General features: G+C 37.8%; 1 protein-coding gene across 1 annotated transcript in view; it reads right to left on the bottom strand.

Moving 5' to 3' along the window:
• Positions 1–415: 415 nt before the first annotated feature.
• The window catches only part of PPM1H (protein phosphatase, Mg2+/Mn2+ dependent 1H), a 104646-nt gene continuing 89756 nt past the window's right edge, over positions 416–15305 (bottom strand). The window contains exons 9-10 of the mRNA XM_083365453.1: positions 13139–13290; positions 416–3351 (exon numbers count right to left, since the gene is read on the bottom strand). Of these exons, the coding sequence (XP_083221579.1) occupies positions 3204–3351; positions 13139–13290 (300 nt within the window). The 3' untranslated portion in view covers positions 416–3203. The remainder of the gene's footprint in view (positions 3352–13138; positions 13291–15305) is intronic.

Here is a 15305-nt window from a genome sequence, read left to right on the forward strand (position 1 = left end):
TTTCTGAATTTAGTTAAGGGAGTCAATGTTACTTCGTTTGCTTAGATCAGGGGTGTCAAACTCAATTTCATGGAGGGCCGCATCAGCATTGCGGTTGCCCTCAGGGGGCCGGGTGGGTGTGGCCAGGGTGGGCGTGGCCTACTGGGTGGGCGTGGCTAGAGTGCGTATGGCCTACTGGGTGGGCATGGCCAGCTCTACATCATTGGCACCAAGGGTACGTATGGGGGCCTGGGCAGGAGTGGGACAGATCTGAGGGTCTCTGGCAGAAGGAGGGTCTCTGGGCCAGGGCCAAGGCAGTGGGGGCCGTTCCCTCACTGTTTCCAGGATGGCTTCGCGGGCCACATGAAACCACTTCGCGGGCCGCATCCGGCCCCCGGGCCTTGTGTTTGATATGTCTGGCTTAGATTGACATGACTACATTTTTAAAAAAAATTTTCCTGACTAGAACTTTCAGTATTTCCAGGAAGTATTTGGTAGCCTTTACAGTGTTATTAAGACAAATCTATTACAAATATATTTATAATTGGCTTCCATATATTATTTTGATATGTCATTGCTACTGCTACTGGAAAAACAAGGCAGTCAATTCTAAAACTACTTTTGAAGATATTACTAATGGATATATTACTGTGGGGATAGACTGACAAAAGCAATATAGCACTGTCATGATGCAAACCATATCCCTTTTATACATATGGCATAAGATCACATGTACATCCAAAAGATGCACAATGGCAGGATGTTGCTTTCATAACTGATAAAAAACAAGAAGCTTCTACAGATACTCATGTTTTTCTTTATGCAAATTAAGTAGCAATCACAAAAAACTAATGTAAAATCACAACATTGGAATTAAATCTGTGTTGTCTAGTATTAGATTACTATAAAACCAGCAATTACAGAAAAAAGTAACTGCACAGATAATGTATTAGTGGCAAATGCATACAATTCCTGCTATTGACTATTTTGACCCATTTTTATGCCGAGGGGTCTAATAGGACTGTAATAAAATACAACGTGTCCATGTGACAGAGCAGTGATTCCAAACTTTCCAGCTCCAGGGACCAGCAGCAGCAGTGGCAGCAAGGGGGAGGGGATAGTTTTGCGCACATAACCTAGTTCTGGTGCATGCACAAATGAAACTTTGCACTCTCGCCTGCCACTTGCATGGCCCAGTTCCCAATGAGCCACAGACCAGTACTGGTCCACAGGCCGGGGGTTGGGGACCTCTGAGGTAGAGCAACATAAAAATTAAACCTGTACTTTTAATTACCTAGTGGGGTGATTTGTATCTAAAGAGAGCTTTAGTGGTGGAAGTGAGGAATATATTAAAAGCAAAATGAAGACAAATAAGACAACAGCACATTTTGTCCATACACATGCTACATTAGAAAGTGATGAACTAGTGACAGTATTTTACCCAGAAAACACTGATTTCATATGTGCATAAAATAAAACTGAACATCAACAATGACACACAATTAAGAATTACCTGAGCTGAAAAGTACATACTGTGAATGCAGAAATACATTCTGCGTAATATCCACTTCCAGATTTCTTTACACAATTGAAGACTATGTACCATGAAACATTGTTTGTAAGTTTCATGAAGCCTGCTGTAAAATACATTATTGCATACATATTTAGAAATGCCATAGATTATCTTTTGAACTGTTCAGTTATAGATTCAAACTTATTTACAGTAGCACTACCCTACTGAGAGAAATGTTTGTATTGATGCAAAGACAGTATATGATATGCCTGCCCCACAAAATATATCAACTTAATATTATGAAGAGGGGAAAATGTTAAAGAAAAAAGACATGAAAACGTATAGAACCATTTCCTTGTTATGCTGAAAATTTCTTTTTTGGAAAATATTTAAAATATTTGAGATCTCTCAAAGGTTAATCTCTTATTTTCCAGCTATATCATTTATTTTTTAAATGATACAAAGTATGTTACTAGATTTCTCGACTGAGAAGATAATACCTGAGGAATCCAACTCAAGCATCGTATTCCAGAAGAGATGGCTTGTATTATGTATGTATGTATAATTATGAATACTTTGCTTGTGTAAGTTTCTTACTGGAATATTTGTTCCTATTTTGATATTTCATTAATATTGACAATTACAAATAAACTAATGAAGCTTGTTCTTCAGACATGGATTTATAATTTACATTTTTACCTACTGCATCCTGGCAATGGAATATAATAGAAGCAATAAAAGAAATTAGTGTTCAAAGAGTACAGTAGGAAAATGGGAGAAGCTTATTGTTCTAAAGGAATGTTCTAATACTACCATTAAACAGCTAAAGAAAAAACAAGACACACATTTATCCAGTACATCCAAATCAACAGAATTTTTAAGAAAATTCTTTCAATAGAAATACAGTATCCTACTGAAAGAGGAGGCCAAAGTATCCAATGCATGAAAAATCTGATAACAAATAAATATTAAGTAAAAATAATCTCCCAGTCTGCTACATCATAGCTACATACTTGGCAAAAAGATACACAAAAATAGACTTACCACCCAATGTTTCCCTATTGTCTTAGGCAATTTTATTGACAGGTGCTAAGACTGAAACCAGAAAAAAAGCTACCGTAATTTCACCACCCAAGCACACAGAAAGATCTATACATTTTCATTTCAATGAAGATAAAAAAGCTTGAATTCATACGCATCAGCAAAACTCCAAAACCTCTCCATTGAAACATCACTACCTTCAGCAAACAATACCTAAATAGATATCAGGTTTTGTAATTTTAATAATTATAAATTAAATGTCTTCTAAATTAAGTCAGCTAGCACAGAAATTGGGAAAAGAAAAGCTGCCTATCCAGTTTCAATTATGGTCTTCCCAATTCACCTCTTATTTAGCATTCTAGGCTACATTAAACTGGGAAAAATAAATTCAGTTAGATCACAACAGTGTCCTCACCAGGAGGGACATTAAAAAGAAAGCACTAAATATACTAGCAGCATTGAAGTTCTGGTCCTGATATGTACCGATAATATAAGCTTAGGGAAGCTGAGCTTATGTACAAATTAGCCCTAGATTTCAGGTACAAAGAGTTCAGGTTACTCGAGCTTAAAAGAATGTTTGAACCATTACTCTCATTTATCAGAGGAATGTCTTTTCCAAAGGAGCTTGTTAATAATCAAACATTTCCTGTTACTAGCACTGATACTGCTTTTACAAGAGTTTATTTCCATGTATTAAAGGAATGACGTAGACCGAAATGTCATCTCCTGAGCCCAATCGGTCATTGGATATCCTCCAGCCTCTGTCCTTCAGCACTCCCCTAGCTCGCATTACCAAATCCTGAGCTGCTAGTGTGTACCTGTGGGCAAAGAAGGAAAAGCCAATATTGAAAACTGCTGTTAAAAAGGTATTATTTGATAGATGGACCATATTAATCACCATAAATATGCTTTATCGTTCAGATTTAGCTACCTCATTCACAGTCCTCAGACAATACCAAATGTTCTGAATATTTTGAAAAAAGCTATATAAGCTCAACAGATAAGAACATAGTTTGCGCACAATTTCCAATGTGGAAGGAAAAAGTGTTCCAATCTAAACACTGCAAAGCTATTACCCTTAGGATCTTGAGAAAGGTAGGGCAAGTCTGACTAGACACTAGGAAACGTAATTATGATCACATGAGGCAAAGCTGCAAACCTGAAGTCCTCAGATTAAACTAGAGAAGATACTGAAAGATCTGTTATTACATTTCCTGCTATATTGGAGGAATCCAAACTGAAGTAGGGCTTGAATGCTGCAAAAGAAGGAAATTAAATCTTTTCTTCATTTTGGAAAACAAACTGAAATAAAACATCAATCATAAGATGTGTAAGACATAAGATTTCATATAATACGTGTATTATAAATGCAAGATATCTATTGTTTGTCTAATGTCTCTAAACTTTACTTTTTTTCCAAGAGGAGCAGGAAGAGACCATTTATCCTACATCATATAGCAGAAGACTGGCTATCCTTAGTAAGGTGGATAACTTGAAAGGCTGAGTAAATACAAACGTACTTTTCAAGTAGACAGTTATTTGAAGTCACAACTCCCAAAACATCTTAGGGAGATATTTACGCGAGCTAGATTCAAACAGCTTGACACAGTGGTCAGATATGAGAGATTTCATGCTATACCCTACAATGAGCGTCTCTGCATTTGCGGAACGGCAGAGGTAGAAGACCTGGCTCACATCCTATTTGACTGTTGCCTGTATAAGAGGATGAGAGACAGGTATCTTGGTCTGTATATCAAACGAATGACCCATTGGGATCCCCACATCAAAATAACTTACCTTATGTCTGGCCAGAACTTGAAAATAACATTTAACGTAGCATAGTACTTAAACAAAATGGTTCAGTTGAGATCTGCATATGTGGGACTGATTGGGGTAGATTGCAAGGGTGACTCCGAAATATAATTTTATCATATTTTATCTATATCTTAAATTATTGTACACTATTACAATTTCATTTTAGATTGTATTTTACTACCATTTCATTTTAAATCGTATTTTATTCTAATTCCATTTTTATTTATTTTTTATTTTAATTCCATTTATATCCCGCCCTTCTCCGAAGAAGAATTGTATTTTATCAAATTCCATTTTAAATTGCTTTTATCAAATTTTAGTAACAATTTGTTGCTGGAACTTTGCACTTTGATATGGCCCAAGGGCTAATCAATAAAGACTTATTATTTAATTAACTCTACACTGGTTGTAAAATAGGAATATAAAACCAATAGCCTTCCAGATATGGTAACCTATAAGTACAGGTAGTTCTCGACCTATGTCCACAATTGAGCCCAAAATTTCTGTTGCTAAACAAGACATTTGTTAAGTGAGTTGTCCCATTTTATGACCTTTCTTGCCCATTATTAAGTGAATCATAGTTGTCAAATTAGTAACACAGGTGTTAAGTGAATTTGGCTTCACCATTGACTTTACTTGTCAGAAGGATGCAAAAGATGATCACCTGGTGACCCTGCACTGTAATAATCATAAATGAGTCAGTTGCCAAGTGTCTGAATTTTAATCATGTGATGGGATGTTGCAATGGTTGTAAGTGTGAAAACAGTCACTTTTTTCAGTGCTGTTGTAATTTAAAACAGTCGCTAAGTGAATGGTTGTAAGTCAAGGACTATCTGTATACACATTTGTTTTCAGTACCAGAGCTGGATGGAACGAATAGCCTTTCTGGATAGAACTAACATAATTCCAAGTATTTTTCATTTTGCTCTTTTAATTTAGAAAAAAAGAATATTTTTGTTGTAAATTTTAAAAAAATAGAACTCAGAAATCTTGCCCTATCTCCTGCAAATCATCCTAAAGTCTAACAGTAGATTGGGATCCAGCCTTAATCTAACATCTATAGTGTGATCATCCAGAAACTGATGATGACCCTTTCAATTTAGATTTTGGTATAAGGCAATATTGGATGAAGGTTGAGATATACAGATAAGGAGACAGAAGCTGAAGGGATATACAGTTGCAAGAAAAAGTATGTGAAACCTTTGGGATTACGTGGAGTTTTGCATGAATTGGCCATAAAATGCGCTCTAAATGTCATGTAAGTCACAACAATAGAAAAACATAGTCTGCTTAAAATAATACTACATAAACATTAGCTGTTGTCATGTTTTAATTGAACATAAGATGGAAACATTCACAGCACAGGGTGGAAAAAGTATGTGAATCTTTGGACTTAATAACTGGTTGACCCTCCTTTGGCAGCAATAACCTCAACCAAACATTTCCTGTAGTTGCAGATCAGACCTGCACAACGATCTGGAGTAATTTTGGACCACTCCTCTTCACAAAACTGTTTCAGTGTAGCAATATTCTTGGGATGTCTGGTGTGAATCGCTCTCTTAAGGTCATGCCACAGCATTTCAATCGGGTTGAGGTCAAGACTCTGACTGGGCCACTCCAGAAGGCGTATTCTGTTCTGTTGAAGCCATTGTTTTGTTGAATTACTTGTATGCTTTGGGTCATTGTCCTGTTACATCACCCATCCTCTGCGGAGCTTCAGCTGGCAGACAGATGGTCGTACGTTTTCCTGCAAAATGTCCTAATAAACTCTGGAATTCATTTTCCCATCAATGACAACAATCCGTCCAGGCCCTGAGGCAGCAAAGCAGCCCCAAACCATGATGTTCCCTCCGCCATGTTTTACAGTGGGGATGAGGTTTTGATGTTGGTGTGCTGTGCCTTTTTTTCTCCACACATAGTGTTGTGTGTTTTTCCCAAACAACTCAATTTTGGTTTCATCTGTCCACAGTATATTTTGCCAGTAGTGCTGTGGAACATCCAGGTGCTCTTTTGCAAACTTCCAACGTGCTGCAATATTGTTTTTGGACAGCAATGGCTTCCTCCATGGTGTCCTCCCATGCACTCCATTCTTGTTTAATGTTTTCCTTATTGTAGATGTGTCAACAAAAATGTTAGCATGTGCCAGAGATTTCTGTAGGTCTTTAGCTGACACTCTAGGATTCTTCTTTACCTCATTAAACATTATGCGCTGTGCTCTTGCAGTCATTTTTACAGGACGACCACGCCTAGGGAGAGTAGCAACAGTGCTAAACTTTCTCCATTTGTAGACAGTCTGTCTTACCGTGGACACATGAACATCAGGGGTTTGGGAGATACTTTTGTAACCCTTTCCAGCTTAATGCAAGTCAACAATTCTTGATCGTAGGTCTTCTGAGAGCTCTTTTCTGCGAGGCATGGTTCACATCAGACAGTGCTTCTTGAGACCAGTAAACCCAAAACAGGTGTGTGTTTTTAAAGGGCAGGACAGCTGTCAGCAACACATCCAATATCATCACACTGATTGGGGTCAAGGTTGGCTCACTCCTGGCTCCAATTAGCTCTTGGAGAAGTCATTAGGCTAGGGGTTCACATACTTTTTTCACCCTGCACTGTGAATGTTTCCATCTTATGTTCAATTAAAACATGACAACAGCTAATGTTTGTGTAGTATTATTTTAAGCAGACTGTTTTTCTATTGTTGTGACTTACATGATGTTTAGAGCACATTTTATGGCCAATTCATGCAAAACTCCACGTAATCCCAAAGGGTTCACATACTTTTTCTTGCAACTGTACAGTGATAATGATGAATGTGAAAATTAATTTCAACATTATAATTCTTTTTTTTTTTTTTATTGAAAAGTTTTATAAAATACAATTTTCCTTTAAAAAAACCCCCCTTCCCCCTCCCTCCTCCCCTCCCTACCTCCCCCCTACCCCCTCCCCCTCCTCCCTCCCCTACCTCCCCCCCTCCACTTCCCCTCCTCCCCCCTCCCCCCCCCCCCACTTCCCAGAGCAAAATACAAGGTATATATCTAAAAGGCAATCATAAACAATCATATACTAACAATTATAAACTCTAAAATCCATCACTCTCTAGCTTGTATATAGTAAACCAATCCTTAATAATACTAAATATATATAAAAAACTAAAATAAAAGAAAACTAGCATCATTCCCATCTATGTTCTTCCACAATTCACTATTACCTTAACATATTCTCATTTGCACATTAATAAATAGTTCTTACACAAATTAACCCACATTAACCCACAAAACTTTCTTCCTCTTCCTCTGTAGTAAGTTATCCATTAATTCCAAATTAAAAAAAAAAAAATCTATTACCATACATAGCATCCCAAAACTTTTTTTTTTAAAAAAAAAACACAACTACCACTTAACTATAAATATTTTGTGGAAGTTCCATAGATTTCTACTGGTCTTATTTTTTTTCCTTTTTTGAGCGTTTTAAGGCAGCACGCGTCACCCTCTGTTCTCTAAGATCATCCAAAAGAGTTGCAGCTTGAACTCCTCCTGTACCCTTCTCGTCTATCTGTGCATCTTCATCCTCATGATGTTCTCCTTCTCCAGATCCCTCTGCAGCTTCCAGAAGTGTTGATGGGGTTACTTTCAAGACATTATTATAAAAATCATGCGCTTGCTTCACATTACTCAAACAGTACCTTTTGCCATCATACATGAAGCTCAACCCAGCTGGGATCTCCCATCTGAACCTTATATCTCTTTGCTTGAGCTCTTGCACAAGAAATATAAAATCCTTCCTTCTCTTTAAAATCTTTGGAGGAATTTCTTTTAGAACCAAAACTTGTTGACCAGCAATCACAACTTTGGTATCGTAGGCAGCTTGTATAACTTCATCTCTAATTTCCCTTTTTACAAAATAAACCACCACATCTCTAGGCAACTTTCTCTGTTTAGCAATCCACGAATTCACACGGAACACTTTGTCCATACCTTGTTTTAATTCAGATGCTGGATGGTTCAATACTCCCTCAAAAGCCTCAGAAACCAGCTGCTTTAAATCTTCCTTAATATTCTCTTTTAGGCCTCTAATTCTCACAGCAAACTGCATCTGGTAAAATTGGGCCAAGCTCTGTTCACTGTCGATTTTGTCTTTTAAATCTTCAATTTCCAATACTTTTGCTTCTAATAAAGCATTCTTTTGAATCAAATCTTGCACTTGATCATCCAGCACCTCCACACATTTAGCAACTTTTTGCACTGAGGACAAAATGTCTACCTTCATTTCTCTAAGTTTCTGTTCCATCCTTTCTTCCATTCTCTGCTCCAATTTCTCCAATTTCTCCTCCATCTGTAGAAATTTAACACCCATTGACTCCAAAATTAACTGGGTATGTTTTTCAAGATCCTTCGATGTCAATACATCAGGAGAATGCAACGCCTGCAGCAATGATTGTTGTTGCACCGGAGAATTTCCAGCACTCCGAAAAGTTCTAGGGGGAGGTTTAGCCGCCATCTTTTACTTACAATTGTGACGCACTTTCACTTTAAGTTTTAAGCAAAGTCCATCAAGCTTGAGAGTAAAATAAAATCTTCTTCATCTCTTCATCTTTCCCTCTTGTACTGCTCTGCCTGCTCTTTCCCTTTCATAGTCTCTCCTTCAAGCAGGGATGGTCGCAGACGCCTGGCTCTGCTCCATGAAGTCCGGAGCAGAGACGCTAGCCAGCTGGGAGCAGCCCAGGCTACGGGGGAGTTCAATCCTTCAGCCGCCCAAGCTCCAAGCTCAGGCGGCCCCGGAGAACTCAACCCCCACCTGGGGGCTCACCCCCTCCTCTTCTCCCGAGGAGGGGGCTTCAGATTCGCCCGAACAGCTGATCGGCGCTGTTTCGGGCGAAAAAACACCAGCTGAGCCGCGGGCAGCCCGGGAAGGCTCCCTCCGTCGCCGCGGAGCCACCGGAAGTATCAACATTATAATTCTTTTGGGGCTATCAAATAAAAATATAGCAGAAGACAAAGGATAATTTACACGGGCCAAGAGGCAACTAATCTGCAACAAGAGCCACAGATATATATGCAAAAACATACTGATATATATAGCAGAGTATTCATCTGTTTCAGATATTGTGAGCTTTATTTCCCACAATTTCTACTCTTGCCCATACTAGTTGAAGCCAACAAGTTCAAAGCATCTGGAACAAACCAAGTTGCCTACTTGTAATCTAGAATAAGTATAACCAGCACAGTAGAACTAAAAAAGGCTTATAATCTTTCATCCTTTAAATATGGTTGCTTTAAGTGTAATGAAAATTAAGGAACATAAGATTCTCAATAGTTAAAAATATACAGATATTACAGAAGCAACAATACTAAAATTAAATAAGAGCAAGTAAATAGAAGTAAAAAAATCTTAGAAAATAGATAAAAGCATTTAAATAATGAAGACTGCTTTCTCTCTTGGCAATACATGAAGAAGAAGATGTTTCAAGTAATCTGAGGATTAATATTAATAAAAAAAATTCTTCTCTAATGTAGTGAATTTGAGATGCAACTTTTAAAGCAACTTTACAAAATTGCTGAAGTAGCTTTCAAGCAGTCATCCCTAATGAAGTACCTAATTGGTATAGCACTTCAGAATATACATTTGCTTCCTCCTGAAATTTATTGATCATGGAACTACTGCAAAGATAACAGGGGGCACTTCGGGCCAGCAATCTGAACTGTTCATTTTTATTTACTCCCTTGAAAAAGTAACGCTTATTGCAAACAATAATAAGGGAAGATCAGGAAGAAAAATGAGACACAGCTCTCATTTGAACTCTCCTTAAATCTACTCCTATAATGTCACTAAGAAGTGATAATACATGAGTGGATCTTAAAGACAATTTAAGAAAAATATTTACCAAAAGATGTGCTCAAATTTCAGAATGCTATTGTCAACGTTGTGACAATTAAGAAACTGCAACCATTTTATCTTTTGCTTTTACTGTGCTTTTTCTGCTGTTTGAGATATTTAGATGTAGAAGGGGGGATGAGGGGAATGCTCAAATGTTTTCAGTTAGCCATAACAATTGCAGATGTGTGTGAACTCAAGGTCAATGTTAAATAAAGTTTTGGGGGGTTGAGAACGTTTTGGAATAATGAATGTGATTTATGACAGTCTTTCTGAGGTGGGAATTACAACTTGTTACTTTGCATCTGGGGGAGGGAACTTCAGTCTTGGGTTCAACTATGTAAGTGCCAATACATTATTTCCTGAATAAAATGTTCTTTAAGGAAGAAATCTTTGCCTTGAAGTTCTTTTAATTGGTTTCATCTATCAGAACCATGACATTAACTGAAAATTGCCTTTTTCTTTAATTTTACAGGGTCCTGAGCTCCAGTCACCTAGCCAAAGCAGAAGGAAGGCTGACAAAGACTCAGGGAAGATCCCAAAATGGAGAAGAGGAACTTGTCACCAGCACAACAACAGCTACTACATCGGCGGATGGAGCGCAGGCCATTGCACTGACAGAGTATGGTTTCTGAGACTCCAGCAACAGGGAGCACATCTGGTTGTTGGAATGGACTCTGCCTAGCAGAGACTCATGGTGTTCAGAGATGGCCCAGCCGAAGAAGAGTTCTTCAATGGCTGCTGAAGTTGAATTTCCACTGATTGCCTCCCAGGAGTCGCACTCTCCTGATCATAGAGAAGCTAAGTGGGTGGCGTTATTGGATGAGTCAGGTGAGTGGAAGTATCTGACAGCAATCCGAAGCCAGTCAGTCGAGTGTTTGAGGGAGATATTTGAAGGGCTAGACATGGGAATTAAGGAGCAGGACACCCACCCGTTGCTGACCAGTGAGCGAGATGACAGGTGATTCCGAGACCGTTCCCAGTCCAGGAGAAGCCCAGTCCCGTCGGAGGGGCCAGCCGCTTCCCCGTGACTGAAGCCACCAGCTTTAACCTCAAGCCCAGTGCAGAGGAGAAGCCCAGATCGTCGGCAGCAGCGTGCTAGCCCCAACTGTCGTTGGTATTTGCTGAGTCCTGACTGCCACCGGCGACATGAAATGTATTCTCAATTCTAGATTATACAAGAGGAAACTACAATATTTGGTGCAGTGGAAAGGCTATCCCTTATCAGAGGCTACTTGGATTAAATGTACTGATGTAAAAGCTGATAATTTATTTTTAAATTTTATGACAAACATCCAAACAGAGGGGAAATCCTCAACTTGTGGTTTTTTTTTGATTTGCAGAATTCTCCTTTCTGTTAAGGAGGGCCAGATGTCAATGTTGTGACAACTAAGAAACTGCAACCATTTTACCTTTTGCTTTTACTGTGCTTTTTCTGCTGTTTGAGATGTTTAGATGTAGAAGGGAGGATGAGGGGAATGCTTGAGAGTTTTCAGTTAGCCATCACAATTGCAGATTGCAGATACTCCCATGTTACACCACTCCTGCGCGAGCTGCATTGGCTTCCGGTTGCCCTCTGGGTGCGTTTCAAGGTGCTAGTAATTACCTTTAAAGCCCTACATGGCTTAGGCCCAGGGTACTTACGAGATCACCTGCTGCCAATGTCAACCTCCCATCGCCCAGTTTGCTCCCACAGAGTCGGCCTTCTCAGGGTTCCATCGGCCAGGCAATGCCGGTAGGCAAGCCCCAGGGGGAGAGCCTTCTCTGTGGGCGTGCTGACCCTCTGGAATGAACTGCCTCCGGAGCTGCGGATGGCCCCCGACTTTCGATCCTTCCGCCGTGACCTGAAGACATGGCTGTTCCAACAAGCAGGCCTGGACTGATCATGGTTTTTAAATTTGGTTTTTATAGGCTTAAATTGTCCTTTATTTCTCTGTTTTGTTTAATTCTTTTTTAATCTTTGTATTCTATGTTTTTTTAAATTTTTTATTGTTGTGAGCTGCCCTGAGTCCTTAGGGAGAAGGGTGGCATATAAATTTAAATTTAAATTTAAATTTAAATTTAAATAATAATAATAATAATAATAATTAATAATAATAATAATAATAATAATAATAATAATAATAATAATAATAATAATAATAATAATAATAATGTGTGTGAACTCAAGGTCAATGTTAGATAAAGCTTTGGCGGGTTGAGAAGTTGGGAGGAGAGCCCCTGTTTTAGAATAATTGGTGAATGTGAGTTATGACAGTTTTTCTGGGGTGGGAATTACAACTTGTTACTTTGTATCTGGGGGAGGGAACTTCATTCTTGGGTAATACTGTATTCTAGGATTTCTGTCTGCTTGCATTTTTCAGAATATGTCTATACAATCAGTCCATCATTCACTGCTTTATGCAGGCATTCATATTTGTCTTTACAGCACAAAAAAAGTAACTGAATATCAAAGACAGAAATCAGATCAGCTTAAATGTGTTTTAAAATTGATCTTCTTCCCTACAGGGCACAGAACAGCTTTGGTTAGGTTATAAGCAATAGCTGAATTTCCTAAATCTGTACTTCATAAAAGTGCATCTCTTAATTATAAGCATGTGCAGACAGGAATACATCTTTTATTTCGTTGTCTAACTTTTCAGAATTCAGAAATCAGAAAAATTTGCTTTGGTGCAAACTGAACTGCTCCTATCACATTTTTGTTTACAATCATTTTTTAAATTTGTATCTATTTGTATTCAGTTTAAAATTGTAGAACTAAAATTAGCCTCTTGTGAAATATAGTATGAAAACCTTACTGAAAATGCTTTTTGTTCTATGTGATAAGCTAATCATGTTATAACAAAATACCCTCAATGTTATCCTCAGGAAAAAGCGAGACAATTTCAAAGACAGCTTTACAGAAGAGAGGTTACATGCCTGTGTGGATCATCAGGGTCACAGTTTGGCAGAAAATTAGTGATGGCTTCCGCTACTTCTTCATTTAATAGTACATCCCATAGTCCATCGGTAGCTAAGATGAGGACATCATCTGGTCCATGCTCATATTGGAGAAGATCATAAACTCTTACCTGAAAAATAACCCATGGAAAGGAAAAAGAGAAAAGTTTTTAGGAAATGTCCATTATGTCTACCTGTTTCAGCATAACAATGATGCTTTATTCCATTATCAATAAATCAAAATTTGGGCATAAAATTCTCTTCCCAAGTTCTAAGGTGATTCCTCAGTCTGTTCCAATTTACTTTTCTCTGGATGTTTTGTAATCCAATCATTGTAATTTCAGCCTTTGACCAAGTTGACTTGAGGTGGGGGAAATAGTTCAAATCAAAAAGGGAAACACCAGGTTAAAAAGGCTGTTCTTCGCTTTGAAAGAATTCAGGGATCAGAATCTGTAAAGAAACAAACCTTCCACCTTAAAAATAAATTTATCAGGAGAACATTACAAAGTTTAGATTACACATACTCACATATTGAAAAAATACAGTCTCGTTTAAAATTATTCTCACATGCAGATTAAATACTTTCTTTTTCCATTGCCTGTTTTGTAAAACACTAGTTTCTAACTGCCTACATGTATTCCTTCATTGTCAAATCACGTGATTCCTTGATTTAAAAAAAATCACTGAATTATCAAGGATTTTAATTATTTCATCACTATTTTTAAAGAAGTGAAGTAACCTTATCACAACAGATAAGAGGAATTTACTATTTAGACCAGGATTTAGAATAACATGCACCTTGTCTGTAATATTACATTAACCTTGTAATTGACAGTTGATGGCTTGAGATATGTTTTGACAATGCAAGAAAAGAGCCATTCATTGTATTTTGTTCTATTCATGTTTGAAATCTAGGAGAGAGAAACAGAACTTCAACACTTTAAGAAGTTTGGTCTCAATACTTACTTTTTGTTTTCCTGTTAAATAACCCCAAAATAGAGTTTAAAAGAAGTGTCATTTTAAATTGATTTGCTGAAATGGGAGAATCAACCAAGAATTTAAACACCGATGAACTAAAGGTAAAAGTTTCCCTGTCAGTTGTATCTGACTCTAGGGCACACTGCTCAACTCTGTTTCTTGGCCGAGGGAGCTAGCGTTTTTGTCCTAAGACAACTTCCATGGTCATGTGGCCAGCATGGCTATATGCCAAAGGCGTATGGAATGCTGTTATCTTCCACCAAAGTGGTACCTATTAAACTACTCAACATACATATAATTATTCAATCCTCATTAAAAATATCAAAATGGTAGAACTATAGTCCAGAAGTTGGAAAGTTCACTACTAACACACATAACTCGTATCTTTTCTTCCTTCAAGCTTGCAGAATCTATTTACTTTCCTAGAACCCCAAGAGACACCATACTGAGGGCATATTTGCTTTAGCCTCTTTGTAACAGTATAGCACTAACATGCTAACAACTGCAAAATTGGTCAAGAACCCACATTTCAATGCAAATGTGTGTGTGTGTGTGTGTGTGTGTGTATGTGTGTGTGTGTGTATGTATGTCTTGGCATACACCAAGACCTACATACCTGTACCCGTGAAAATCTATGAGAATGAATATATATATATATATATATATATATATATATATATATATATATATATATATATATATATATATATATATATGTTTTCTGAGGTTTTCGCGGGTGCCTGTATGTGGATCCTTGGTATTTCGGGTTTTTCCCCGCGTAGAGCTAGAGGTGTAAGCGCAACGTTTCGACGGAATCCCATCCGTCATCATCAGGCTTTAGCTTCCTTCTTCTTCCTTCTCTCCCAGAAGAAGGAAGCTAAAGCCTGATGATGACGGATGGGATTCCGTCGAAACGTTGCGCTTACACCTCTAGCTCTACGCGGGAAAAATTCGAAAAACCAAGGATCCACATATATATATCAGCTTATTTCCATTGTATTCATAAAAGTCATCTTATTAAATCATTATGTCCTATTTTCAAGATTCTTATTGAAGCTTAGTTCCCCCTCAGTATTCAAACTACTCTTATCATAGTTTTCTCAAAATTCATTACCTTTAAATATCCAAACTTTTGTAGACCCTCTCAATGTTTTAACATTTCATATAT

Source organism: Vipera ursinii (assembly GCF_947247035.1).
Source record: "Vipera ursinii genome assembly, chromosome: 6".
Taxonomy (NCBI): Eukaryota; Metazoa; Chordata; class Lepidosauria; order Squamata; family Viperidae; genus Vipera; species Vipera ursinii.